At 31.9% G+C, this 25,908-nt stretch overlaps 3 protein-coding genes across 3 annotated transcripts; all 3 read right to left on the bottom strand.

Moving 5' to 3' along the window:
• Window positions 1–3,057: 3,057 nt before the first annotated feature.
• Window positions 3,058–6,325, bottom strand: LOC134704666 (uncharacterized). The gene is made up of 3 exons (XM_063563575.1): window positions 6,256–6,325; window positions 5,628–6,083; window positions 3,058–3,082 (listed from the first exon to the last, which is right to left on the bottom strand). Exons 1-3 carry the CDS (start codon window positions 6,258–6,260, stop codon window positions 3,058–3,060), a joined length of 486 nt encoding a protein of 161 aa, XP_063419645.1. The 5' UTR covers window positions 6,261–6,325.
• An 11,837-nt stretch (window positions 6,326–18,162) lies between these two features.
• Window positions 18,163–19,735, bottom strand: LOC134704649 (uncharacterized). The gene is made up of 2 exons (XM_063563574.1): window positions 19,686–19,735; window positions 18,163–19,450 (listed from the first exon to the last, which is right to left on the bottom strand). The coding sequence occupies exons 1-2, from the start codon at window positions 19,688–19,690 to the stop codon at window positions 18,163–18,165; spliced, it is 1,293 nt and encodes a 430-aa protein (XP_063419644.1). The 5' UTR covers window positions 19,691–19,735.
• Window positions 19,736–22,962: 3,227 nt separating this feature from the next.
• LOC134711156 (uncharacterized) lies at window positions 22,963–25,454 on the bottom strand. Its single transcript, XM_063571605.1, has 2 exons — window positions 25,367–25,454; window positions 22,963–24,410 (listed from the first exon to the last, which is right to left on the bottom strand). Exons 1-2 carry the CDS (start codon window positions 25,369–25,371, stop codon window positions 23,138–23,140), a joined length of 1,278 nt encoding a protein of 425 aa, XP_063427675.1. The 5' UTR covers window positions 25,372–25,454; the 3' UTR covers window positions 22,963–23,137.
• Window positions 25,455–25,908: the final 454 nt, after the last annotated feature.

The raw sequence follows: 25,908 nt of genomic DNA, 5'->3' as shown, positions 1-25,908 counted from the left end.
TTGGTTTTCACGTCTTACAAAAACTGCTATAAAGTAAATTTCCCAAAAAATTAAACACTGACCACTTGAACTATTACAGTATTTTTGGTAACCACTTTCCTTATCATAGACTTTTAATTTTCTCACATTAAGAAGATAGATAATTAATACTGACAAACAGTGACAGTTACTGCCTTTCGACCAGTAGGATTACGTATTTGTGCAATAGACATAACTGTGTTTGTTATTAAACTTGTAGTTCATGCAGTTATTTGAAAATTGATCACCCAAATCTATTGAAGAATAGTGTAAAAAGATATACAATGCAAACTACTAATTTCATATCCGTAAATTGTTTCGGGCAGGTTGTATTTGTAATGATATATATAATCAATCTCTGATTGTTCCTCAAACTGTCATTGAAATGACATTCCAGTACTACTCATGAAGAGTTCATACTCTTGCTGACGATTGAACAACATACTGAATTGACCTTGATAACATATTTGCTGTGTCTTTTGGTCGTAATGATAATTTGCTAATTCGTTATACGGCTTTAACATTACGTTATAATGTTTCGAGATTTTGTTCAACATGATGTGTTTGTTTCAATATTTGATTTAACTAAAAAGCTCTATATCCAATAGCTGGTAGTAAGGAAAATATTTTATTTGAGGAGTCGATTACTGCTTTTCGTATTTTTTGCCGTTTTTTTGTGTGTGTATATCTTGAAACGCTAGTTATCGTTATTGCTGTAAACAGTTGCTGTCTCTCGATAATAGTTTTCAAGACAGAGATCAAAACTGCATGTGTGAAACCTCAAATTTGAAGTGAATATGTGTACAATAACCTGATAAATGGTTTCAGTTATTGAGTATAAAGAAGTATACGACAAATACTAAATACCAAGATAAACTAAATAAGGGAGGTCCATAAAAAAATGAAAAATCAACGAATTACAAATATACATATCATGAATGTACGAATTGCACAGTTACAAGTAAGAAATTGACAATTTATTAATTAAGCATTTTGGAATTACACAGTTACCAATTTACGTATTAAAAGCAATATTAAATAACACTTGACAATTTACGAATTTGGAATGTTGTCCCCGTGTCTTTCCTTGTGTACTTGGATCGTCATTAATATGCAAAGTGTTCAACAGTTGGCTGCATGGGATTTGTTTTTATTGTAGTTTTAGTCTTTAAATTGTCTTGCTTAGCTGTTGATATATAAGAAATGCTGGTGTAACTAAATCTCTGGAAAATGTCCTTAAAATGAAATCCTGTTCTTTTGTAGATATTTTCCATTGTTTGAGGAATTACTTCATGACTGTTAACTGTGCTACTAAATTGAAAAAAATATGTATACCAGGAGAGCCACACAAGTGGATGAAAGGCCAATTAAAAATATTCAAATCATTCATTTATTGCGATGAGATTTTGTTAAGGTACTGACCACTTACTGCAACAGCATATAACCTATACGACATTTTTGTGCACTGAAGTTTAAAGTTTTGCGCCAAAGACATTTTCTTCTTAATCTATGTTATATCTTAATGCAATTTTAATCCAATTTAGATAAGAAAAAAACCACAAAATAACAAAAAAAGACCGGGTCTTGTACTATTTTACATGTTCCTTTTTGAAGGTCTGATGAACTTGGCCCAATAGCTTCAGTGGAAATGTAAGTGAAAATTTACAAATTTTACAAAAAAATTAAAAAATTGACTAAAAAGGGCTATATTTCCTTAGGGGGTCAATTGACCATTTTGGTCATGCTGACTTATTTGATGATCTTACTTTGTTGAACATTTTTTTCTGTTAACAGCTTATCTCTATCTATAATAATATTCAAAATAAATACCCAAAACAGCAAAAATTTCCTTAAAATTATCAATTCAAGGGCATCAACCTAGCAACAGGTTGTCAGATTCATCTGAAAATGTCAGGGCTGATAGATCTTGACCTGATAAACAATTTAACCCTCTGTCAGATTTGCTTTAAATGCTTTGGTTATTGAGTTATAAGCCAAAAACCGCATTTTACTCCAACGTCTATTTTTAGCCGTGGCAGCCATCTTGGTTAGTATGCCGGGTCCTTTTATTTGTAAATCTTACCTTGCTGAACATTATTGCTGTTTACAGTTTATCTCCATCTATAATAATATTCAAGATAATAACCAAAAAAAAGTAAAATTTCCTTAAAATTACCAATTTAGGGGCAGCAACCCAACAATGGGTTGTCTGATTCATTTAAAAATTACAGGGCAGATAGATCTTCACCAGATAAACAATTTTATTCATGTCAGATTTGCTCTAAATGTTTTGGTTTTTGAGTTATAAGCCAAAAACTGCATTTTACACCTATGTTCTATTTTTAGCCATGGCGGTCATCTTGGTTGGTTGGCCGGGTAACAAAACACAAATTTTAAACTAGATACATCAATGATGATTGTGGCCAAGTTTGGATTAATTTGGCCCGGTAGTTTCAAAGGAGAAGATTTTTGTAAAAGATCATGGAGATTTACGAAAAAAGGTTAAACATTGACTATAAAGGGCAATAACTCCTAAAAGGGTCAACTGATCATGTTGACTTATTTGTAAATCTTACTTTGCTGAACATTATTGCTCTTTACAGTTTATCTCCATCTATAATAATATTCAAGATAATAACCAAAAACAGTAAAATTTCCTTAACATTACCAATTTAGGGCAGCAACCCAACAATGGGTTGTCTGATTCATCTAAAAATTTCAGGGGCAGATAGATCTTGACCAGATAAACAAATTTACCCCATGTCAGATTTGCTCTCAATGCTTTGGTTTTTGAGTAATAAGCCAAAAACTGCATGTTACCCCTATGTTCTATTTTTAGCCATGGCGGCCATCTCGGTTGGTTGGCGGGGTAACAAAACACAAATTTTAAACTAGATATATCAATGATGATTGTGGCCAAGTTTGGTTTAATTTGGCCCAGTAGTTTCAGAGGAGAAGATTTTTGTAAAAGTTAACGACGACGGACGCAGGACGCAGAACGACGACGACGGACGACGGACGCCAAGTGATGAGAAAAGATCACTTGACCTTCTGGCCAGGTGAGCTAAAAAGGAAAAACAATCAAAAAACAACGAATGGCAAATAATTCAACACAGTTATCTCAGGAGCTCCGGAGGAGTAATGGGATTCTACTCCATATGTGACACCCGTTGTGTTGCACGTGTGAGTACACATTCGGTGATAAGTCTAATTTGGTCGGTCATACTCTATGAGAAATTGACGAGACTTTTGTAATAACAATTTATTTCCCACGGTTTGAAATTGATAAAATCAATATAATTATAATCTTATTCGGATATTGTTTTGACGTAAAGTCATGATATCTTGTCTATGTTTGATACCTTTTTGAAAAAAAAAATCATTTAAAATCACGTCTCATTATTTGTATTGTATATTAAAATAATTCGAATGGAATAATATTTGACACATAATCAGATACAATCAGTTTTAAAGTCAGAATATAGTATCTTTTTTTTCTGTCTTTTTTTTTTTTTTTACATATAACTAAGTATTGTACAGAACGTCGTAGCTGCCTCATGTCAAAATAGGTTTATATATGCACACAATTTTCAAAATACGTAATAAAAAGAGAACTTTTTAAACTTTTGGAAGAAGATTTAGATCCATTCAATATCCTTTGAATACAGGAGCTAGCAGACAAATTATAATGTTGTTTCGAAAATATGATAATATACTGCAAAAATAGTTAAACCGGCATATGAATTCCCTCTTTTTTGAATTGCCGCTTTACCTTTTTTTTCCTATACGAATTAAATACAGTCAGTTTAAAAAAGTATTTCATAACAATAGCTTTAAACATTTTCTTACCATACATTTTTATATCGGTATGGATGATTGATTGAATTATTGTTTGGTTTTTGACGCAACTTTCAGCAATTTCAGTACTTTTCGTGGTGATCAGTTTGTATTGGTGGAGGAAGCATGAGTGCCTTGATAAAACCACCAACCCTACGTTAGGAAAACTTACAATTCTAGTCAATTAAGATTGGAGTATTACGTGAGGGATGTGAACTCACAACCTGTGTTGACAGGCTAGTGATACAGTATTTCGAAACCTCAAAGCATTCGGTTAAAACAAAAAGATGCGTTAAGAATTCATATTACTTTTATCAACAATATATCTGATATTCTATCAACAATACAGTTTATAGATCAGTCTCTGTGGACGTGTCAGTAAAAAATTAATTGCGCACAATTTTTGACGAAGAACATTAATACAAATGATGTTCATTTGCCTTTAGTGTGTGTAGAGATTGTGTATCATAAATTCATACACTATATCCTTTGTTTTCTATTCCATAAATAGTGATTGTCTAGTGCTTTCTACATGTTGTTCTTGTTGTTATTATCTCTAGCAGGACTATGTTATAACAACAACCTGGTAACACATTTACAACTTTAACAGTCTGGTAATAACACAAGAGAACATGCACTTCATTATGATGGAACATACCTGTTACAACTTGAAAAAAAACTATGGAAAACAAAAAAATCAGTCTGGTGCGATTATAAAACAAGAGCTACAAATTTCTGTAATTACTTACTATTTTATTGCAGTTTCAATGAAATATAGTCACTGATTTTCAAAAATTGCAAATACATAGCTACTACCCCTCACCATACAACCCTTATAACTAATATCTAGGTTTATGTTCAAACCAAATCTATTAAAGGAAACCAATGAAAATCCTTTTAACATGTGTTGTCTTCTTCTGTGATGCGTACTGCTAGTGCATCAAGTCAACTTAAGGTTGATAACATTCGAAGTGTTTTGTGTGTGTCCTTTATGTTTACTGATAAGTCGATTTCTGTATAATTCAAGTTTACACCAACGGGCAAAATGACTTGAATCATTTGAAAAATGTACATAACGCTTTTCGCCAAGCTTTCTTCGAGCCCTTTTCATCACCTCTTCTGGATCGTAGACAGTATACTTAGTGTTGGAAAAGTCAGTTACTTTAACACTTCCATCGAACGGAATTCTTAACGTTTCCTCTCGAATTTTTCTATGTTTATGCAAACCACGAAATGCGTAATGAGCTATTTTACACTGCAGTGAACTAGCGTGTGGTTTGATTTCAAGTACGACAGCAGAATGCCAGCATCTGTAATATTTGTATGTAATTATATCTCCGATGTTCAAGTCAACTTTTGATTTTATCGACTTTTTCGATACATTTAATAAATGTGTATTTCTCTCGAAACACGGTGTACAGAGCATTCCTTTTTCATGTAAGATTTTGTTTCGAAGAACTTCATCACTTATACCTTGAAATCCTTGATTTACAAATAGCCGCTTTATCATTCTTATTTTGCCTATTTGCAAGCTGAGACTCTCTCCTGTAACGCAGTGTGTTGCGAAATGCTCGCAGTTATTATTTAGCAAGTTGTATTTGAAACCCGGGTTTGATCTCTCTGTGTTTGCCCTTTCAACAATCCTTTCGGGCGAAAAATGTTCAATTGTGTCTGAATATTTATATACCATCACTTTATTCTTTTTCAAATTTATTTGTTTCGTTTCACGTAACAGTTTTGCTATGCTACTAAATGGCCGTAAGCAGCAATACATGGCACCAACTGTCGTGTTTGATGCATGTACAATTTCTACGGTTACTTTATGATCTTTCTTATTTGAATGTATTATATCCACTACTATTGCATGGTGATCATATATACGTCCATGGAATTTGATATGATCCCCTCTTTTTATTTCATCTCTTTTAAAAACCTGTATGGGTTTTACACATTCAAGGCATGCAACGGGTTTTGGCTTTGATGTTTTATTACCATCAGATTCATCATGAACTTCTATTATATTTTCTATTTTGTCAATTTCTGGAGCTTTTTCGATTTCATCTTCTTCAACTATCTCCCTGAAACTAGGTGTTTCTATACTTGTTTGCCGTTGCGTTGTTAAATCTTTTACGGTATCGTCAGATGGAGATCTTTGAAGAAAAGTCTGCCTGAGATTGAAATCAGTTTTAAACTCTAATTTTTTGTTGCAACTGTAACTTTTACTTTTCCTGAAAAAAAGAGCAAAACATTCCAATAAACTCTTATCGTATTAAAGAAGCTACCACGAAACATTCCCTTTTCAGTAAAATATGATAAAGTATTCGACGATGTTTCATTCAATTCACAAACAAATAAACTTTAGAAATTAATGCTGATACAATAAAGACAAATTGATCTTACCTCATTTTTAAAAACTTTGCTATACTTAAATAACCATGTTGGCTCGTACATGTCTAATATTGAATTAAACACACCTTGAACAGTTAATCAGGTGAATTGGTAAAATTATACTTTGGAATATTTAAATACATGTTGTAAAACGTGAAAATCCATATTTGTTTTTCGATATTTCACATGTGTTTTGGCTATTAATCTTAATACGGATTTCTGTGTTATTAAAATTTGCTGTTACAAAATGATAGAAATTATTATAAATTAAGGAATGTATCTCCCTCATGCAAAGCTCTGATTCCTTTCACGGATTTGGCTATACATTTCGGACCTTTTGGATTATAGCTCTTCATCTTTTATATAAGCTGAAGAGACATGTATTGTCGAAATGCGCATTTGGTGCAAGAAAATTGGTACCGTTAATTTAATTAACATACTAGTTTAGTATAGACCAAAAGATAGACCCCTACTGGTATATAACGTAAGACAGTCTTCTCGTTGCTTTTTAAAGATTGAAGTATGCTTTTTAAGTTTTAGAATTCTTTGCAGTTTGAGAGATTAACTATATCAACATAATCATGAATACTAGTATAAATCTACCGTTCAATAAAATACGAAAAAAGATCACAGCAAACTTTATTGTTTTTCTTAGGAAATATAAGTACTCGAGGTCAATATACAGTAAATACGATATGCCACTGATTCTGTTCCAATTTGCATTAAACTTTGGCTTGTTAAACTGATTAAAAATCAAAACGTGAATCATTTATATTATTTTATTTTGAAGCTTTTTTATTATTTTAATTAGTACTAAAAAAATTAACATAGAACAACTGAAAACGTACTAAGATTTGTTTTATAATCTTCAATTCCTAAATAACTGTTCATTTTTATAGTGATAGGTTGTAGATACATTATTTTTGTTTTAATAGTGTAAAATAATGGAACAGGCAATTTATTGACCTTATTGTTTGTAGACCTGCTATTTAACATAAAAACACTAAAGTCAAAAGAACAGTGTTGTTTATTATATGCGGTTTTTAATGTCCAGTAAGGTCTTCGCCATACAATCAAACTTTCCAAAAAATTAACAATCGAAACAAATCTAACACTAAATAATAAAGTGATCCCTGTCAGAAAATGATTTTCTCCAAATAGCAGTTACAGTTTAACATACCATTATACTTATATAAAATAAAAATAAATCAGATCGAAGCACACTAGAAAAACTTTGAATTTAATTACCGACCATGAAAGTCAGTCAAGCAAGTCAATTATAGCCACCAGTACAACCAATTTTCAAAACTCATAATTTTATTTTGAAGGTTCCTGCTATGTTTATACTACACTAGACTTTTTTCAGTTTTGAAATTGCTATATATAGAAAGATATTGTGCTTTATTTGTATTGTATATATATTAATATTGAGAAAGGAAATGGTGAATGTGTCAAAGCGGCAACAATCCGACCATAGAGCAGACAACAGCCGAAGGCCACCAATGAGTCTTCAATATAGCGAGAATTCCCCCAACCGTAGGTGTTCTTCAGCTGGCCCCTAAAAAATATGTATACTAGTACAGTGATAATGGACGTCATACTAAACTCCGAATTATACACAAGATACTATAATTAAAAATCATACAAGACTAACAAAGGTTAGAGGCTCCTGACTTGGGACTATTATTTGTTTCTACCATTACTATTTAAAATATAGATTTTTTATAAAACTTCAAATCTCTAGCGTCTTTTACTGAGCGTTAGCAAATTCATGTAAAGTTGAAGACAGTTATCAGCAAAATTGGTGAAAATAAATAGAGATATTTTCAAAATGTTTCTTAAAACTGTATTTTGATCATTGACAAGCTTCTATGATCGTTATTTCTCACTTTCGCAGGACCGACAAAACACGGATATATAGACAAACAATTATATTTAAACATTTTTAAATGCGTTTTACATATATATTCGATAATATGCAATCATATATGTTTTACTTGCTATTAAATATTTATTGTGTGTCTAATATTCTTTAGATAATAGTAGTGTATATAATGTAAACTAGTTAACTCCTTTATATACAATACAAAGCCTCGAAGTAGACGTTCAGTTGTTGTCCTGGTCGCAATCGCACTAAATAACAATCTTTGCTCGTTATATTATGAGTGTTCTGCACTGTTGCTTGAAAATTTAACTAAATCAACATGAAAGTAATAACAATTCAATTTTGAATTAAAATACAAAAACAGTTCCAAAGTTCTTTCTACAGTATAGCTTTCTTTGGAAAAATAAGGATTTAAATGTCCTAAAATTACATGTTTTGAAAAACTATACCATAATGATAATTGAAAGTAATTGCGAGGTATAAATTGACCATCACTTTTTCATTGAGATAATCCTAACTAGGGGTCTCAATAGACAAAGTTATAGGCAGATGTTATTTGATCTAACTATGGGTCTCAATAGACAAAGCTAGAGGCATGTGTTATTTGTCTCAATAGACAAAGTTATAGGCATGTGTTATTTGATCTTACTATGGGTCTCAATAGACAAAGCTAGAGGCATGTGTTATTTGATCTTACTAGGGGTCTCAATAGACGAAGTTATGGGCATGTGTTATTTGATCTAACTAAGGGTTTCAATAGACAAAGTTAGAGGCATGTATTATTTGATCTTATTAGGGGTCTCAATAGACAAAGCTAAAGGCATGTGTTATTTGATCTTACTAGGGATCTCAATAGACAAAGCTAGAGGCATGTGTTATTTGATCTTACTAGGGGGTTCAATAGACAAAGCTAGAGGCATATGTTATATGATCTTACTAGGGGTCTCAATAGACAAAGGTAGAGGCATATGTTATTTGATATTACTAGGGATCTCAATAGACAAGCTAGAGGCATGTGTTATTTGATCTTACTAGGGGGGTCAATAGACAAAGCTAGAGGCATGTGTTATTTGAGCTTACTAGGGGTCTCAATAGACAAAGCTAGAGGCATGTGTTATTTGATCTTACTAGGGACCTCAATAGACAAAGCTACAGGCATATGTTATTTGATATTACTAGGGACCTCAATAGACAAAGCTAGAGGCATATGTTATTTGATATTACTAGGGACCTCAATAGACAAAGCTAGAGGCAAGTGTTATTTGATTTTAGATTCAAATTCAATAGTATATCATAGCCAAAAGTTGTAGCTGCATTTAATAACACTTTCGTTTGCAGGAAATTAACATGAGTTAAAAACGAAGCATCTAGCTTTGTTTGCTGAACAAATGTATCTGTTGAGAGAGCATTGACTTGTTTTTATTCTGTTTTTACATCTTACATTATTCAAGTTAATATACTACTAGCAGCGTCATTTTGAACTGACCCCATAACTAACTTCAATTAAATGCACTACAGACTCTGCCAATTCGCTTCCTATTTTGGCTGTCGTGACACTGATATATTAATAATCTTATGATTTTAATCAAACGCGTAAGTTCTTTTCATTTTTGTTGCTGGATTTCAGTCCGACCATTGTAAACCCCATAAATATCTTATATAAAACTTGCTAATTTGTGTGGCAAGTTTTCCAGTTAACGTAATATTTCTTGGACATTATCCATGGAAGGTATGTGCAAATCCATTCCCTACCAAAATATCATTTCACTTCATCAAGGTCAAGCTGTGAATATTTGTTTTCTTATTTTTCCCTATCATTTATGTGTTTTAAAGGATGAAATTTGAGATTTTTTTGATTGTTTTTAGACATTAAAGGATAAAGCATTTTCAGTTGGTCATATCGTTGTCCTTTCATTAATATCCTGCCATCGATTCGGCATTTAGTGTAACCCACATTTGCCGAGGTAAACGAAGAAAGACAACTTCTGCGTAACAAGGACAACGCTTTAAGGATTAAAGAAATATTCAGTAATCTCCAAATTGATTTGTATCTTTTTATATAAAAATCAATAATCCACACTTCGTAAGAAAGTTTCACCGACACATGATGTATAACGCTTGAACTTTTTATCTGTCATTCAAACTGTTGTTTAAGAGTTTAGTTCCTTTCACAGATAATATCGAATATGTTCATAATGTTGTATCTACAACCAACCTCCTTTTCACCACGAATGGGACCTATACAATTAGACTACTTACCGAGCGTTTGTAAAAACATGAGCACTATCAATACACTTGATGAAGAATTGTATTGATTTCGGTGCTGATGGTAACTGGTCCTTCCCTTCTTAAAAAAATCAACAAACATTCTAAGCCGTAAAAAGTAAACTTTTCGAGAGAAAAACATCATTATCAATCACTTTCTTTATCAACTTTTACTTCTCTCTCATTAAGATAATAAATGCCTCGATCAGTAGGGTTACGTATTTGTGTGATTGACATAACTGTTTTTGTTATTAAAATAAACTCATTATAGATATCAGGATTGAAATTTTATATTTACGCCAGACGCGCGTTTCGTATAAAAAGACTCATCAGTAACGCTCGAATCAAAAAGTGTTTAAAAGGCAAAATAGAGTACAAAGTTGAAGAGCAATGAAGACCAAAAATTCCTAAAAAATTGTGCCAAATATTGCTAAGGTAATCTTTTTCTGAGGTAGAAAAGCCTTAATTTTTCAAAATTTCAAAGTTTGTTAACAGTTGATTAATAATTATGAACATATCAATGATTACTCAAGAAGTGCTGACTACTGGGCTGGTGATACCCTCGGGGAAATAAATCTCCACCAGCAGTGTATCGACCCACTGGTTGCAAATAAACTCATCATAGATACCAGGATAATTTTGTTTTATATTTACGCCAGACGCGCGTTTCGTCTAAAAAAGACTCATAAATGACGCTCGAATCAAAAGGTGTTTAAAAGGCCAAAATAGAGTTGAAGATCATTGAGGACCGAAAAATTCCTAAAAGTTATGCCAAATAAAGCTAAGGTAATCTATTCCTAATGTTTAAACTTACAGTTCGGTGATTTAGAGATGGATCAACCAAATACAAATTAAGAATAGTGTAAAATGAAATAAAACATTCAACGATTGTAATATCTGTTTATCGTTACAGGCTGGTATTATTTGTAATAAGGTGTATGATGACACTCTGATTGTTTCTAAAACTGTCATAGATATTGACTTCTCACAAAGTGTTTGTAAACCTTGACTTCTCACAATTTTTGTAAAGTTTTTGACGAGGTAATATTTGCTGTGTCATATTGGTATTCTTCGTTTGCCTGTCCTCAAAGTTATTAAGAAGCTTTAAAACATGTGGTCCTTATTGGGCCTGCCTCATTCCAGATTTGTTAGTTGTTAGTGGCTTTGAACCAGCTGCCATTTAACTGCGAGTACTCTCAAATCTGTTTCTATTGTCTTTTTGTTGTTGGGATGTACAAGTACCCGGCCACGTCCACTTGTAATTTGTCCATCTGATGAGTTAAGCCGTTTTCAACTGGTTTTTATAGTTCGCTCTCATATTGTACTGTAATACCATTGTCCAAGATAAAAGGAGGGTTGGGATCCCGCTAACATATTTAACCCCGCCACATTATGTATGTATGTGCCTGTCCCATGTTATGAACCTGTAATTCAGTGGTTGTTGTTTGTTTATGTGTTACATATTTGTTTTTCGTTAATATTTTTTTTATATAAATGAGGTCGTGATTTTTTTCGTTTGAGTTGTTTTACATTGTCATTTCGGGGCCTTTCATAGCTGACTATGCGGTATGAGCTTTGCTTATTGTTGAAGACCGTACGATGACCTATAGTTTCTGTGTCATTTTGGTCTCTTGTGGAGAGTTGTCTCATTGGTAATCATCCCACATCTTCTTTTTTTATATTAATTGCATTCAGATATTTTCTGCTTTGGTCATTAAGAGTGATGAATATTAACATACACGGTGGTTTTGTTTGCCCGTTTAAAAATTTCGAAGCATAGTTCACCTACAAAGTCAAATAGGTGTCTGGAATGTCAAATCAATTTAGCAATAAATTAAATCGAAAGAACAACAACATTTACATGCATTATTTAAATTTATTATAAGGCAGTGCAATTGATGACTTGAGATACAACGTTTTAAATAAAAGAATAAAATTTCAAAAGAGTAAAATTTCAACTGCTGTAAAGCAGGATGTCTGTTAAAAAAACCTCCATATTAACAAGTAGTCAAAATTCAATCTTTTTGACATTATGGTAATTGCATTGATAAATAAATCTAACATATAACCTATAACAATGAAAAGAAAATTGGTGAAATGTGGAGTTTTTGTGTTATCTTTAAATATAGTGTTAGCTTCCATACAGTTTGTCTAACTCTAAACCTCACCTGAAAAAATCATTTCTTTCGCATCAGCATCATTATGTCAAGTAATTGATAGTATAAATATGTTACTGGTGTCGAAGTAATCCGTAGTCGGACAGCCTTTTTTCACTCTTGGATTTGATGTACAGACTGGTAGAATGAAGGGAACATATGTGTGAAGAAGGGTGAATTATCGAATTATCTGCTTAACAGCGAATTAGTTAAGATTTCAAAACAAAATCGAATATGTTTTCTAAATTAAAAAAAATCTGATTAAATGAATTTTATTTTTATACTTGTTATGATTTTTCGAAACAGTACATTACACTTTCATGAACTATCTATATTGGTACTGCAGTGTTTTTGTTTTTTAGCATTAACGAGGCTTTGATTATATGTACAAGATTGTGTTATCTTTTTTCGTTTGGAATCTATTAAGAATATAGTTTTACCGAAAAACATGCTAAAGATGCAAAGATTACACTTTGATTTGTTTCTCAAATGACACTTTTATAATTTAAATGAGGAAACATATATCTATCATGTCATTAATTGGACAGATGGGTATATGGGTCTCTGGATTCGTATACGTATAATAAGTATATACTGCACTGTCGCCGTAAATTAACATTGGTAGGCTTTTAAATAAGATTAAAATTGTCATTTTATTCAATGCATTATCTTTTCTAAACATCTGATTCAATTTATATATCTTATTTTGTATGTTTGAAAGGTAAAAAATAATCTTCAGTCCGTTGTCCTTTATGGAGTAAAAACTTACTTCTTCCTATTAAACCTACTAAACTAAAAGCTCCTTATGCCACAGCTGGGAGTAAAGATAATATGTCATATAAGGAGCCAATGAATGCTTTCAGTATTTTTAGCGTTTTTGTATACCTTGAAACGCTGAGTAGCGTTGTTTCTGTATACAATTTCTGTCTTTAGAAAATAGTTGTCAAGATAGAGCAAAAAACGGTATCAACGTACACGATGTAACATCATCAATTAAGGTAAATAACTGAACAAATAGCAGAGGAATGGTTTCAGTTATTGAGCATAAAAGAATACATAATATACCGTATTCCAAAGTATATTCATAAAAGGGAAGTCATTAAAACGGACATACATTATAAATATGTATACTGTGGATTCATTATTATTCGTTGGTTACCAATTTTCGTGGAATTCCATCCATTTAAAATAAAAAATACTGAATCCACCGTATCACAAATGTACAAATTACACAATGACAAGTAACAAATTGACAATTTACGAATTAAGCATTTTAACCATGTTGGCTTTCCATATGAATAATGGTCGTAATTCATATGAAGAGTGATTAGCTTTGCTGCATGCTATTCTATATTATTGTACTTTTTTCTTTAATATATCTTGCCTAGCTATGTATATATAAGAAGTGCTGGTGTTTTTATCGCTAAAACGTATATTCTTCTTCACATGTTACTACACCATTCAGTTGCGTAAGATGTAAAATTTGATTTGGATATAGTTTTGAAGTAAAGAACAGCGTGATTTCAGTTCTATGTTGTATACATTTAAAGTTCTAAATTGAACATTTGTATTTTTTTAAATCATTCTAACGAATTAAAAGGGTAAGTTTCATAAGATTTCACAAACATGGTCTGTTTCATTATTTTTTGAAATAAAATGTAGGGGTATTGATATTTCAACGCTTTCATTTCATGTTGGATATTCATGAAATGTATTTCAAAGATTTTTGTTAGCAAATTCTTGGAAGAGTGCAAACAAATCTTTTTTTAACAGTAAAAAAATTAAAAAATTATAAAGAACAAAAGTCCACATGCAGACATGTCTCACCTGCTGGTTTCTTGCCATACCGACATGTGCACAGTCCAATCTTACCATACAATTAATAAAATATTATCTGATAATTTGCAAAAAAACATGAAAACTTAAACATTAAATATTAACCAAGAAAAAAGGTCAAGATCAGATAAACTCTCATATCTAAGAAAAAGACCGAATCCTTAAACACTAAACATTGCTTAATAAACCACGCAATAATTTAGATTGTATAAAACCTAGTCTGACATGAACAACTTACAATAACTCAATACACAAAAATATAGTCAATCTACTTCTTACAGTATGTGAGATACAGACTTGATAACACCAAATTAATCTTAGTTACTGGTCTAGGAAATTAGGTCAAGGTCAGGTGATTACGATTTTGTAGACATATTGAACTTGTAAGGGTCATAGATGCCAAATATAATTATACTTTACTCGTAATGAGAAAAAATTCATATGACAAAACAAATATATTTATTTTTTCAAAAAGAACCTGTACCAAGACATTGTGGATAAGGACAATTGTCATATAAATACATTTTGTGTATTTACTGTCTTCTGATTGCTTAAAATTATTAGTTTTATTTTCAATGTTGTCAATTTTGATGGCGACAAGCCCACTCTGACGTTTCAATGTGAAGAGTCAAAATTAGTTTGATGGTTCAATAAATTTAAAATAAATAATAGCCATTCATTAAATGACAGACGAAAACTTCTTATCATACGGTATCTACAAACAAAGTAAAAAACATGTCTGTCTTATACTTTCTAAACTATAAAGCTTAATACCAATAGTTTATGCTGCTGTCATCGGGTTATAACCACTATGTTTCGCATTCAACGTTTTTTGTCGCAGACTAGACACTCAACAATTCACATAAACATGTTTAACCCCGCCGCATTTTTGCGCCTGTCCTAAGCCAGGAGCCTCTGGTCTTGTTTTTTTGTGTATTATTTTAATTTTAGTTTCTTGTGTACAATTTGGAAATTAGTATGGCGTTCATTATCACTGAACTAGTATATATTTGTTTAGGGGACAGCTGAAGGAATTTCTCGTTACGTTGAAGACCTGTTGGTGACCTTCCGCTGTTGTTTTTTCTATGGTCGGGTTGTTGTCTCTTTGATACATTCTCCATTTCCATTCTCAATTTTATATACTGAAAATCTTGACATTATGCCTACGTTTCTTGAAGGATATCTGTAAAAAAAGATTTTTTTTGTGTTAATGTCATTAAAAATGTTAAAAAAAAGCATATTGAAATGCAGTTCTTTTGTAGATTTTTTAAAGAAAAAAAATGCTAAATATTCCTTTTATCGAAATTAAAAACAATTATGTACAGTTCAGTTCGGTCAGACATTAAGATGTATTTGTTTTTTGGTGTTGAAGGCGTTATTAATCAGTTGTCAAGGAGATAAATCATCCTTCCTCACACATTTTTTTGTAGCTTTTCATACAATATGGTTTATGCTTGTTGGTTATGAAATATGGTTACTTATAATGTTCACATTTCTTCTCCTATTGAATTGAGGATGTTGCCGTTTCAAGTGATATGAAGTAACCATTATTTAGAAACGCTTATTACAGTCAAAGAAATGTCTATAGTTGAAATATGAGTTACAACGATTGAATACAAGTATTTGCCCAATTTTATTGAATCTGCACCGTTTTATTCAAATCATACTCCACTTCTTTTTTAAGGTTCATGTGGACCCTATGGCTAAAATGGCCGTATTTTCACCTCAAAATTTACTGAGTACAGACAAACCTGCGCATCTGTAAAAAAATTCAGCCATAGCATGCCCTAGATAAATGTATTTTTAGTATGTTTTATGTTTTATAAAAATAAAAACTTACCAGGATTGTTCCGTGCACTTTTTTTCATTTCTCCAGAAGGTGCCAAAATAAACTAAGTTGGGAAACAGGTTTGAGAAATTCCCACAGGTAAAAATTAAACTGAGCATTTTAAATTGACATGGATATTAGATGGACAATAGATACCTGACAATAATTCGTTATTTAAACTGTGTACCTGAGTGGACCATATCAAGGTAAACGCAACTGTTTGTTAATTTTATCATCTTCTGCAGAGACGAAAAAAAGTGTACGGCAAAATCCAGTTAAGTTATGAATTTTCTAAATCATACAATGCATTTGAATTCTATTTATCTAGGGCATGCTATGCCTTAAAACTTTTCCAGATGCACAGGTTTGCCTGTACTCAGAGAAAATTTTGAGGTGAAAATACGGCCATTTTAGCCATAGGGTCCACATGAACCTTAAATGACTATGATCGTATACAGACCCACCAGCACTGAACCAAAACATGAACTTGCACACATTTTAATTTTTTTTAATGTATACTGAATCAGAGTAGAAGCCCATGGATTATTCACAATATTCGTTATTACCAGCACCGATCAAGACAAAATTTTAAGCACAGACTGTCACTCGCAGAAAAATCTTACCCAATATTACTTTGAAAACTTTATTCAGAATTGTACTTAGTCTTCCTAAAAAATTTCTCTCTGATTGTGTGTGTATTTAATTTTTTGTGTTTTTTTTTTGTCTTATTCATTAAGTGTAAAAGTTTAAAAGATACAAAAGGTTTATTCAAACTCCTGCTTTGACATTAAAAAAAGACAAACAAAAAAATAAACAAGAATGTGTCCAAAGTACACGGATGCCACATTCAATCATTTGACATGTTCCATGGACCGTGAAATAGGGTACAAATCTGATTTGGCATTAAAATTAGAAAGATTATACTATAAGAAAAATTAGTACTAAGTTTTAAGTTGATTGACTGCAATTTCATCAAAAACTACATTGACCAAAAACTTTAACCTGAAACTCCCACTTTCATTTTAAATGTTCAATGGACCGTGAAATTGGGGTCAAAAGTCTAATTTTGCTTTAAATTAGAAAGATCATAACATAAGCAACTAGTGTACTAAGTGTCAAGTTGATTGAACTTCAGCTTCATCAAAAACTACCTTGACCAAAAACTTTAACCTGAAGCGGGACGAACGAACGAACGGAGCCACAGACCAGAAAACATAATGCCCCTCAATTATCGTAGGTGGGGCATAAAACGACAACATAGACATCTCAGGTGCTCCGGAGTAGTACTCAGCTCCTGTTCCACATAAGACAATGCGATTTTGTTCATGTATAAACAATTTAAGTAATAAGTCTTATTTGGTAGGTTATACACAAAGTAAATGAGCTGTGGAAATTATAATTGGAAAATTTGCACAAGGTTACAAATGAATATATAAGTTGAACATCTAATTTGAATAAAGCTTTAATGTAAAGTCATGATATCACCATTAAGTCATTTAAGATCATGTCTTATTATTTGCATGTGTATATTAAATATCATTAGAATGAACAAATTATAGACAGATAATCAGATATAATGAATTTTAGAGTTAGATCAGTTTAAAGTATCAATGTTTTTATCTATCTTTTTGTGGTTTTTTTTTAACTGGAGTTAAAGCGCCTTAAATAGTCTTAAATTAGACCGTTGTTTTTCCCGTTTGAATGGTTTTACACTAGTAATTTTGGGGCCCTTTATAGCTTGTTATTCGGTGTGAGCCAAGGCTCCGTGTTGAAGGCCGTACTTTAACCTATAATGGTTTACTTTTTAAATTGTTATTTGGATGGAGAGTTGTCTCATTGGCACTCACACCACATCTTCCTATATCTATTGTAAATTCCGTGATTGACCTATTTTGTCATTTCAATGTTTCTATGATAGTTGCAACAAATTAAGCAAGAATTAAATTATATTAAGACGGGTTGTTTTCTAATGTTACATTTAACAATTTTGATTTTGCAGTAATAATCATTCTTTTTCTATACAATTTAAGTTTACACCAACGAGCATAATGACTTGAATCATTTGAAAAATATACATATCGTGTTTCTCCAAGCCTACTTCTTGCTCTATCAACCACTTCCTTTGGATCGTATACACTATAACCGTTATTGGAGTAATCCGTAACTTTCACACTTCCATCAAGCGGAATTCTTAGCGATTCCTCTCGTATTTTTCTGTGTCTGTGTAAAACACGGAATGCATAATGGGCTATTTTGCACTGTAGTGACATGTCGTGTGAATCAATGTCTAGCACTACAGCAGAATGCAAACATCCGTAATAAGTGTATGTTATAATATCACCAATCTTAACGTCACCTTTAGATTTGATCGGTTGTTTCGCAATACTCAATAGTTTTTCATTTCTTTCAAAACACGGTTTACAGAGCATCTCATTTTCATATTCGATTTTATTTCGGAGAATTTCGTCTCTGATACCTTGAAATCCTTGATTTGCAAAAAGAAACCTTACCATTCTTATCTTTCGAACTTGTAAGCTAAGACTCTCTCCTGTAACGCACCATGTTGCAAAATGCTCGCAATTATTATTTAGCGCGTCGTATTTAAAACCAGGTTCTGATTTCTTTTCGACTGCCCTTTTGACTATCCTTTCTGGTGAAAAATGTTTGACTGTGTTCGAATATTTATAAACCATTACTTTCATCTTTTTTAAATTTATTTGTTTTGTTTCACTTAACAGTTTTGCAATGCTACTAAATGGCTGTAAGCAGCAATAAATTGCACCAGCTGTGGTGTTTGATGCATGCACCAGTTCTACAACTACTTTATGATCATTTTCTTTTGAAGGTTTTACTTTTAATACAATTGCGTGGTGATCATATATTTTCCCATGAAATTTGATGTGATCCCCTATTTGTATTTCTTGTCCTCTGAAAACCTGTATCGGCTTTACACATTCAAGACATGCAACAGGTTGTGTCTCTTGATTATTTCTACTATCAAGATCATCATTACTTTCCTGTCTGTTATCTTTTCTGCAGGAATCGTCAATTTCTGGATCTTCTGTTATTTCATCCTCTTCTGTAATCTTTGCAAAACCAGGCTTTTCTGGTTTAATGTATTGATGCATTGTTAAAACTTTCACTGACTCTTCAGATGGAGATCTTTGTAGATCGTTCTGATTGAGAGAATAATCATGTCTGATCCATATTCTTTTACATTTCTTCTTCATGCTCTTCCTGGAAAAGAAAAGAAATTCTATTACTCTAATTTTAAATAAGAAGCAAACACGACCCACATCATTAAGCAGTAAACAGTTTCTTTGTGAACAGATATTTGATGTTGTTTCATCAAAAACACGTTATTAAACAAACTTTCTTAATACAATTATTAAACGAAAATTAAAAAGTACGCAAGAACAGTACAAAAACTGATAAAAAAGGGCCAATATCACTAAAGAAAGATGAGCCTTACCCCATTTTTTTCTGGAACTGTTGAACACTTAAATAATCTACTTGTCTTCTTGTGCATGTCTCATCTTGAATTAAACATTTACCTTCGTCAATCAGTTATATTGGTAAATAGGATTTTTAAACATTTTATAAAGCATTTAATTCATTTGGGAAAGGTGATCCGATGTATGATTTTTTCGATATTACACATCTATTGTTTGTCTATTGATTTAACAGTTTGGTATAGAACGTGAAGCGGTCAACTCCACACTTCTTAAAATCTTGATTCACTTACATAGTAGTTGATACGCTTCTTTATATAGTTTTTGTATTGGTTGTTGTTTGATATATTTACTGTAGCAATATGATCATGATAACTGCTACTTTTGCTCTACTTGGAGTCAACCACGCAAATGGATCACATGTTCTTTACGCGGTATTGGCTTTCTATAAGATAAAGGTTCCAAAAGATCAATTGATTATTACCGAAATTACAGGCTTTTGAGTAAGACTTTTTTTTATACACCTTCACATAATTAGCTGATTGGTTTTTTTTTTTAACTCATAAAAAATTCTTCAATTTTATTTTCCAGTGCCGCAAAACTTCCTCATACAACAATAAACAATGCATGAAATAGTAACTAAGTATGAGCACGTGCGTATTTTGGGCTAAGACTGTTTTATGGACTATCGACAACTGCAACTCATCATATATAAATAAAGGCAACAGTTGTCTACCGCTGGTCAAAAGTCACAAATCGATTGGGCGAACTATTAGAAACCAACTGACATAATTCTGACTTAGTACAGGACATGTTCAGAGCAAAAGTGCACACGCTGAAGCCAAACAAGAAATACATGTACACCATACAATCATTCAATACACTAAATATAGTTGACCTATTGCTTATAGTTTCTAAGGAACAGACTCAACCTAGAAAACTAATCATTGACCGGCCATAGAATCATGAAATGAGATCAAGGTCAAACAAAACCTGTGAGACTGACATGTACATCATAAAATATTTCCATACACCAAAAAATAGTTGGCCTATTGCTTATAGTATTAGAAAAAAGACATAAGAACAAAAACTTAACTTAACCAATGAACCATGAAAACGAGGTCATCTGATGATACCTGCCAGCTAGACATGTACACCTAACAATCATTAAATATACCAAATAAAGTTGACCTTTGCATTCAGTATAAGAAAAACAGACCAAAACACAAAAACTTAACTATAATCACTGAACCATCAAAATGAGGTCAAGGTCAGATGACACCTACCAGTTGGACCTAACAGTCCTTCCATACACCAAATATACTAGTTTGCGCCTGTCCCATGTCAGGAGCCTCTGGTTTTTGTTAGTCTTGTATTATTTCAATTTTAGTTTCTTGTGTACAATTTGGAAATTAGTATGGCGTTCATTATCACTGAACTAGTATATATTTGTTAAGTGCCAGCTGAAGGACGCCTCCGGGTGCGGGAATTTCTCGCTATATTGAAGACCTGTTGGTGGCCTTCTGCTGTTGATTTTTCTATGGTCGGGTTGTTGTCTCTTTGACACATTCCACATTTCCATTCTCAATTTTAATTCTATTGCTCAGAATATCTGAGATATAGACTTGACCACTAAAGCTAAACCTTGTTCTCTGATCCATGAAATGACGTCGAGGTCAAGTGAAAACTGTTTGAGCATCAGAGACAAAAGTCGCAGGCTCGACAAAAATGGTGGATTGAACCTGGTTTTGTTGCTAGCCATTACTCGCGCTTTATGGCAATGTTAAATGTACCGCTAACATGACAACATTACATGACAGGAATACATTACAAATGAATGCAAGAACACTCTGGGTATAACAATGCATAAATATATATATATATAAGAGTACAGATCCTATGTCTTCTATAAAGCATAAATATATATGGTTGCCTATAATTGATTACACCCGTTTCGTTTAAATCTTAGTGGTAAGATGTCTAATTGACAAACAAAAGTATACAAAACACAGCATGGAAACTATAATGAGCAACACGAACACCACCAAACACTGGGGTGATCTCATGTGCTTCGGAAGGTTACTTATATCCTTCTCCAAACGTGGCACCCGTCGTGTTGCTCATGGTAAATAAACCTTGGGATAAGTCTAATTCTGTAGGTCAAATTCGTGGAAAATTTAATTCGATTGTGGCATATTAAATTATAATGATATGGAATTCCAACAGATTCTTTTTTAGGCAATTTCTATATATTTTGTTTTCCATAAAACTTCAAGATGTGCTTTCTATTATATCAAATATAAAATATTCCCATAAATTCATAAATATATATGAGGAATATTAAATACACATAGCTCTATTGATTGTTGAATTTAATACAATTAATTTCTATTAACCAAGTTCATCTGAGATTTAGTCAAAGAAGTAAGCATTAACAAATGAAAAAAACATAAGTAACTTTCGATACAAAAAATGCCAGGACTTCATGAACGCATATCATAATTATGGCAGATTTCTTGTATGAAGTTGTTCAAATATTAGGACCGTCATTTTGAAATTTGCAGCCGACTGAGTAGTTCTGATTTAATTTGATTTTAGGTGTTTGTAACGCCACTTTTAGCCCCGCTTTCGGTCTATTTCGTGGCGGCCAGTCTTTTATTGGTGGAGGAATCCAGAGTGATGCTGTGGATTAACTCAAAATAGCAAACAATACATTATGTTTTATTTTTATGTTTTATGTTTTATCGTTGAAAACCAAAATGTTAATAGATGCTTCTCTTATCTTGTAGTTTTTTAAAATTTAAACATCGCTGTTTAACAAATATTTGGCTCCCATGATTTATTTAAAATAGATTAATAAGACTAATTTAACTTCAAGTCTTAACACAGAAAGATTTATCTTAAATTTTGTGATTTTGTTATCCAAAACTATTATTTATAGATTTATTTTTTTGAATTGACACTGCCAATCAATTTTTCTATATTTTCTTTAAACAAATATCCCGTTCCAGATGATTAATTCAGGTTTTAAGATTGAGTTTGAGATTTGATATAGACAAAGTTCTGGACCAAAGGATTGCGTCATATCATATATGTATGTTATACCTTTAACAGCACGTGTCATGAATTGACATTTGTATTAAATTCATTTGAATGAATAAAAGATTCACACAAAATCAGGTACAACAAACTGTTCAGCAGTTCGTAAAATATACTTTCACAGATCTTAAAGGACAATATGTAGTAATTTTGTATGTGTATTTTAATTTCTAACACTAAAATTCATTTCTTATTTTGATAAGTCAACCATTGACAAACTGGTTAAAGTTCTTCCGCCAATGCATCAGGATTGATTTTCTGTTGACAATTAGATATGTAACAAAATTACAAAACAAAGACATGTCATTAATACATATCAAGTCATATGTTTACTAAAGATTCCATGAAACAATATTGGCTATAACGATTAATTTCAATTTCTGTACAATTTAAGTTTACACCATCGCGCGAAATGACTTGAATCATTTGAAAAATGATCATAACGTTTTTCGCCCAGCTTTCTACGGGCCCTTTCTACCACCTCGTCGGGAGCATAGACAGTATAATCAGTCGTGAAATCAGTAACTTCTATACTTCCATCAAACGGAATTCTGAATGTTTCCTCCAGAATCTTTTTATCCCTATGTAAACCACGAAATGCATAATGAGCTATTTTACACTGTAGTGATTTGTCATGTGATTTGACAATTTCAAGTACGACAGCAGAATGGCAACATCTATAATAGTTGTATGTTATTATATCACCAATCTCTACGTCACTTTTTGATCTGATCTTTTGCTTCGTGACCTTCAATATTTTTTCATTTCTATCGAAACACGGTTTACAGAGCATTCCTTTATCAAATTCGATTTTATTTCGAAGAGCTTCGTTGCCAATACCTTGAAATCCTTGATTTGCAAAAAGTCCCTTCACCATTCGTATCTTTCGAATTTGTAAGCTAAGAATCACGCCTGTAACGCACCATGTTGTAAAATGCTCACAGTTATTATTTAGCAAGTTGTATTTGAAATCAGGGTAGGATGTTGTTGTGACTGCTCTAGTAACAATCTCTTTGGGCAGAAAATGTTCAATTGTATCCGAATATTTATACACCATGACTTTTATCTTCTTTAGATTTATTCGTTTCGTTTCTGTTAACAGTTTGGCTTTGTTACCAAACGGTCTTATAAAATTATATATTGCACCAGCTGTCGTGTTTGATGCATGTACCAATTCTAAGTCTACTTTATGATCTTTTTCATTTGGTTTTACATCGATTACAATTGCATGGTGATCATATATTCGTCCATGGAATTTGATGTGATCCCCTCTTTTAATTTCTTCACTTGTGAAAACCTGAATCGGTTTAACACATTCAAGACATGCCACAGGTTTGGATTTTTGTTTATTAAGACCATCGTAGCTTTCTGTATTTTTTTCTTTTTTGTCAGATTCGTCAATTTCGGGATATTTTGTAATTTTATCATCTTCGGGATATTTTGTAATTTCATCATCTTTGGGATATTTTGTAATTTCATTATTTTCAGGTATCTTCATAAAACTATATGGTTTTGCTGGTACGTTACGTGTTTGCATTGTTAAGACCCTGACTGTTTCCTCAGATGGAGATCGTTGTTGGTTACTGTGTCTGAGAGCGTAATCATTCCTAGTCCATATTTTTTTTACTTTGTACTTTTTACTCTTCCTGGAAAAGAAATATGTAATAACTTCGTTACTCATTATGTGATACAAAACATCGCAAGGGATTCTGCGAAACCCTGGCTTACAATGACAGCAGCGTTTGAAGGTGAGACACAGCCTGCGTCTCACCTTCAATTGCTGCTGTCATTGTAAACTTGTTGTGCTAACTTAAAACGTGAGTTCATTTATCAGTCAAAAACAGAATTGTAAATATAAATCAATCTGTTTCTTTACATGTTATTTCTTTGTCTCGAAAATTTGCGTCTGTTTAAATCTCATAACAATCCATAAATGTTTGCAAACTTATTTCAAAATTATGTAATCCCAGACTGTCTGTAAATGTTAACTGTAAAAAACTAATTAGTCCATCTATCAGAAAAATACCGAAAATAAAAATACATTTTCAAAACTTTGCACAAGACATTATATCTTAATCATTAAAAAAAAGTTTTTTGACAAAATATTTGATGTGTAACAAACTTAAACTAATGCTTATCAACTTGTTAATTATGAACAAAACTAAATTCTTTTATCATTTAAATATTAAAAAATGAAAAATAAATAATTTCAAACTTTTGTTATGGGTACTATGTTTTGGATATTCACAATGCTTTTGTCTACATTTCATTTAATTTCATAAAGTTTGACAAAGTGATTGATGACAGCTAAACTGTAACGTCAGAATGAATATGAATGCTACAAAATATGAATGTTAAAAAAAACTAAGTCCATTTATTCGTTAAGATTCATACTTTAAAATAAATATTTTCGCAGTTTTGCTCTGGATAACTATATGTTGGCATGAACAACTTCTGTGATAGCTATATCTCGCTTTCGTGAAATAAAGTTCGCATGCTCGACAAAAAGGACTTCACGAAAACATAGTACGACTTTTTTAAACAGTACTCGCAAATCAGACAAACAAACCAACTAAAACCAATACAGAAAAATAAATCTTACCCCATTTTTTTTAAAACTGTTGAACACTCAGATAATCTTCTTGTCTTCTTGTAAATGTCTCATTTTGAACTATGGTCAACCAGGTAAGCAAGAACAATTTTTAAATGCGTTTTATATTTATTGGATACGGTGCAATCATATATTTTTGTGGTTATTATATGTGTACTGTTGGTATAATGATCTTTTGATAATAGTTTGGCATAAACTGTACACTAGTAAACTCTTTGTGTTAAAGTATATGCAATACAAAGCCTCGAATTATACCTTCAGTTGTTGTCAAGATTGCCCTAAATTGTAAACTTTGCTGGTATTTTATGAGTGTTCTGCACTGTTTAAAACTTTAACTAAATCAACATGATAATGATAATAAATCTATGTTGAGGTAAAATACAAACAGTTCCTAATTTCTTTATACAGAATAGCTTTCTAAAGAATTTAAATGTCCAGAAATTGCATGTTTTGAAAAATTATAACATAATATTCGTTGCAAGTAAATGTGAGGTATAAATTGACCTTCAGTTTTTCAATGAGATAATCTAAGG

Source organism: Mytilus trossulus, chromosome 1, assembly GCF_036588685.1.
Source record: "Mytilus trossulus isolate FHL-02 chromosome 1, PNRI_Mtr1.1.1.hap1, whole genome shotgun sequence".
Classification (NCBI taxonomy): Eukaryota; Metazoa; Mollusca; class Bivalvia; order Mytilida; family Mytilidae; genus Mytilus; species Mytilus trossulus.
This window is presented reverse-complemented; position numbering and strand designations above follow the sequence as displayed.

Coding starts and splice junctions, on each gene's coding strand:
- LOC134704666 (XM_063563575.1), bottom strand. Junction 3,083..5,627: donor AACACGACAGTTGGTGCCAT/GTATTGCTGCTT, acceptor TTTCCTTTTTAG/CTCACCTGGCCAGAAGGTCA.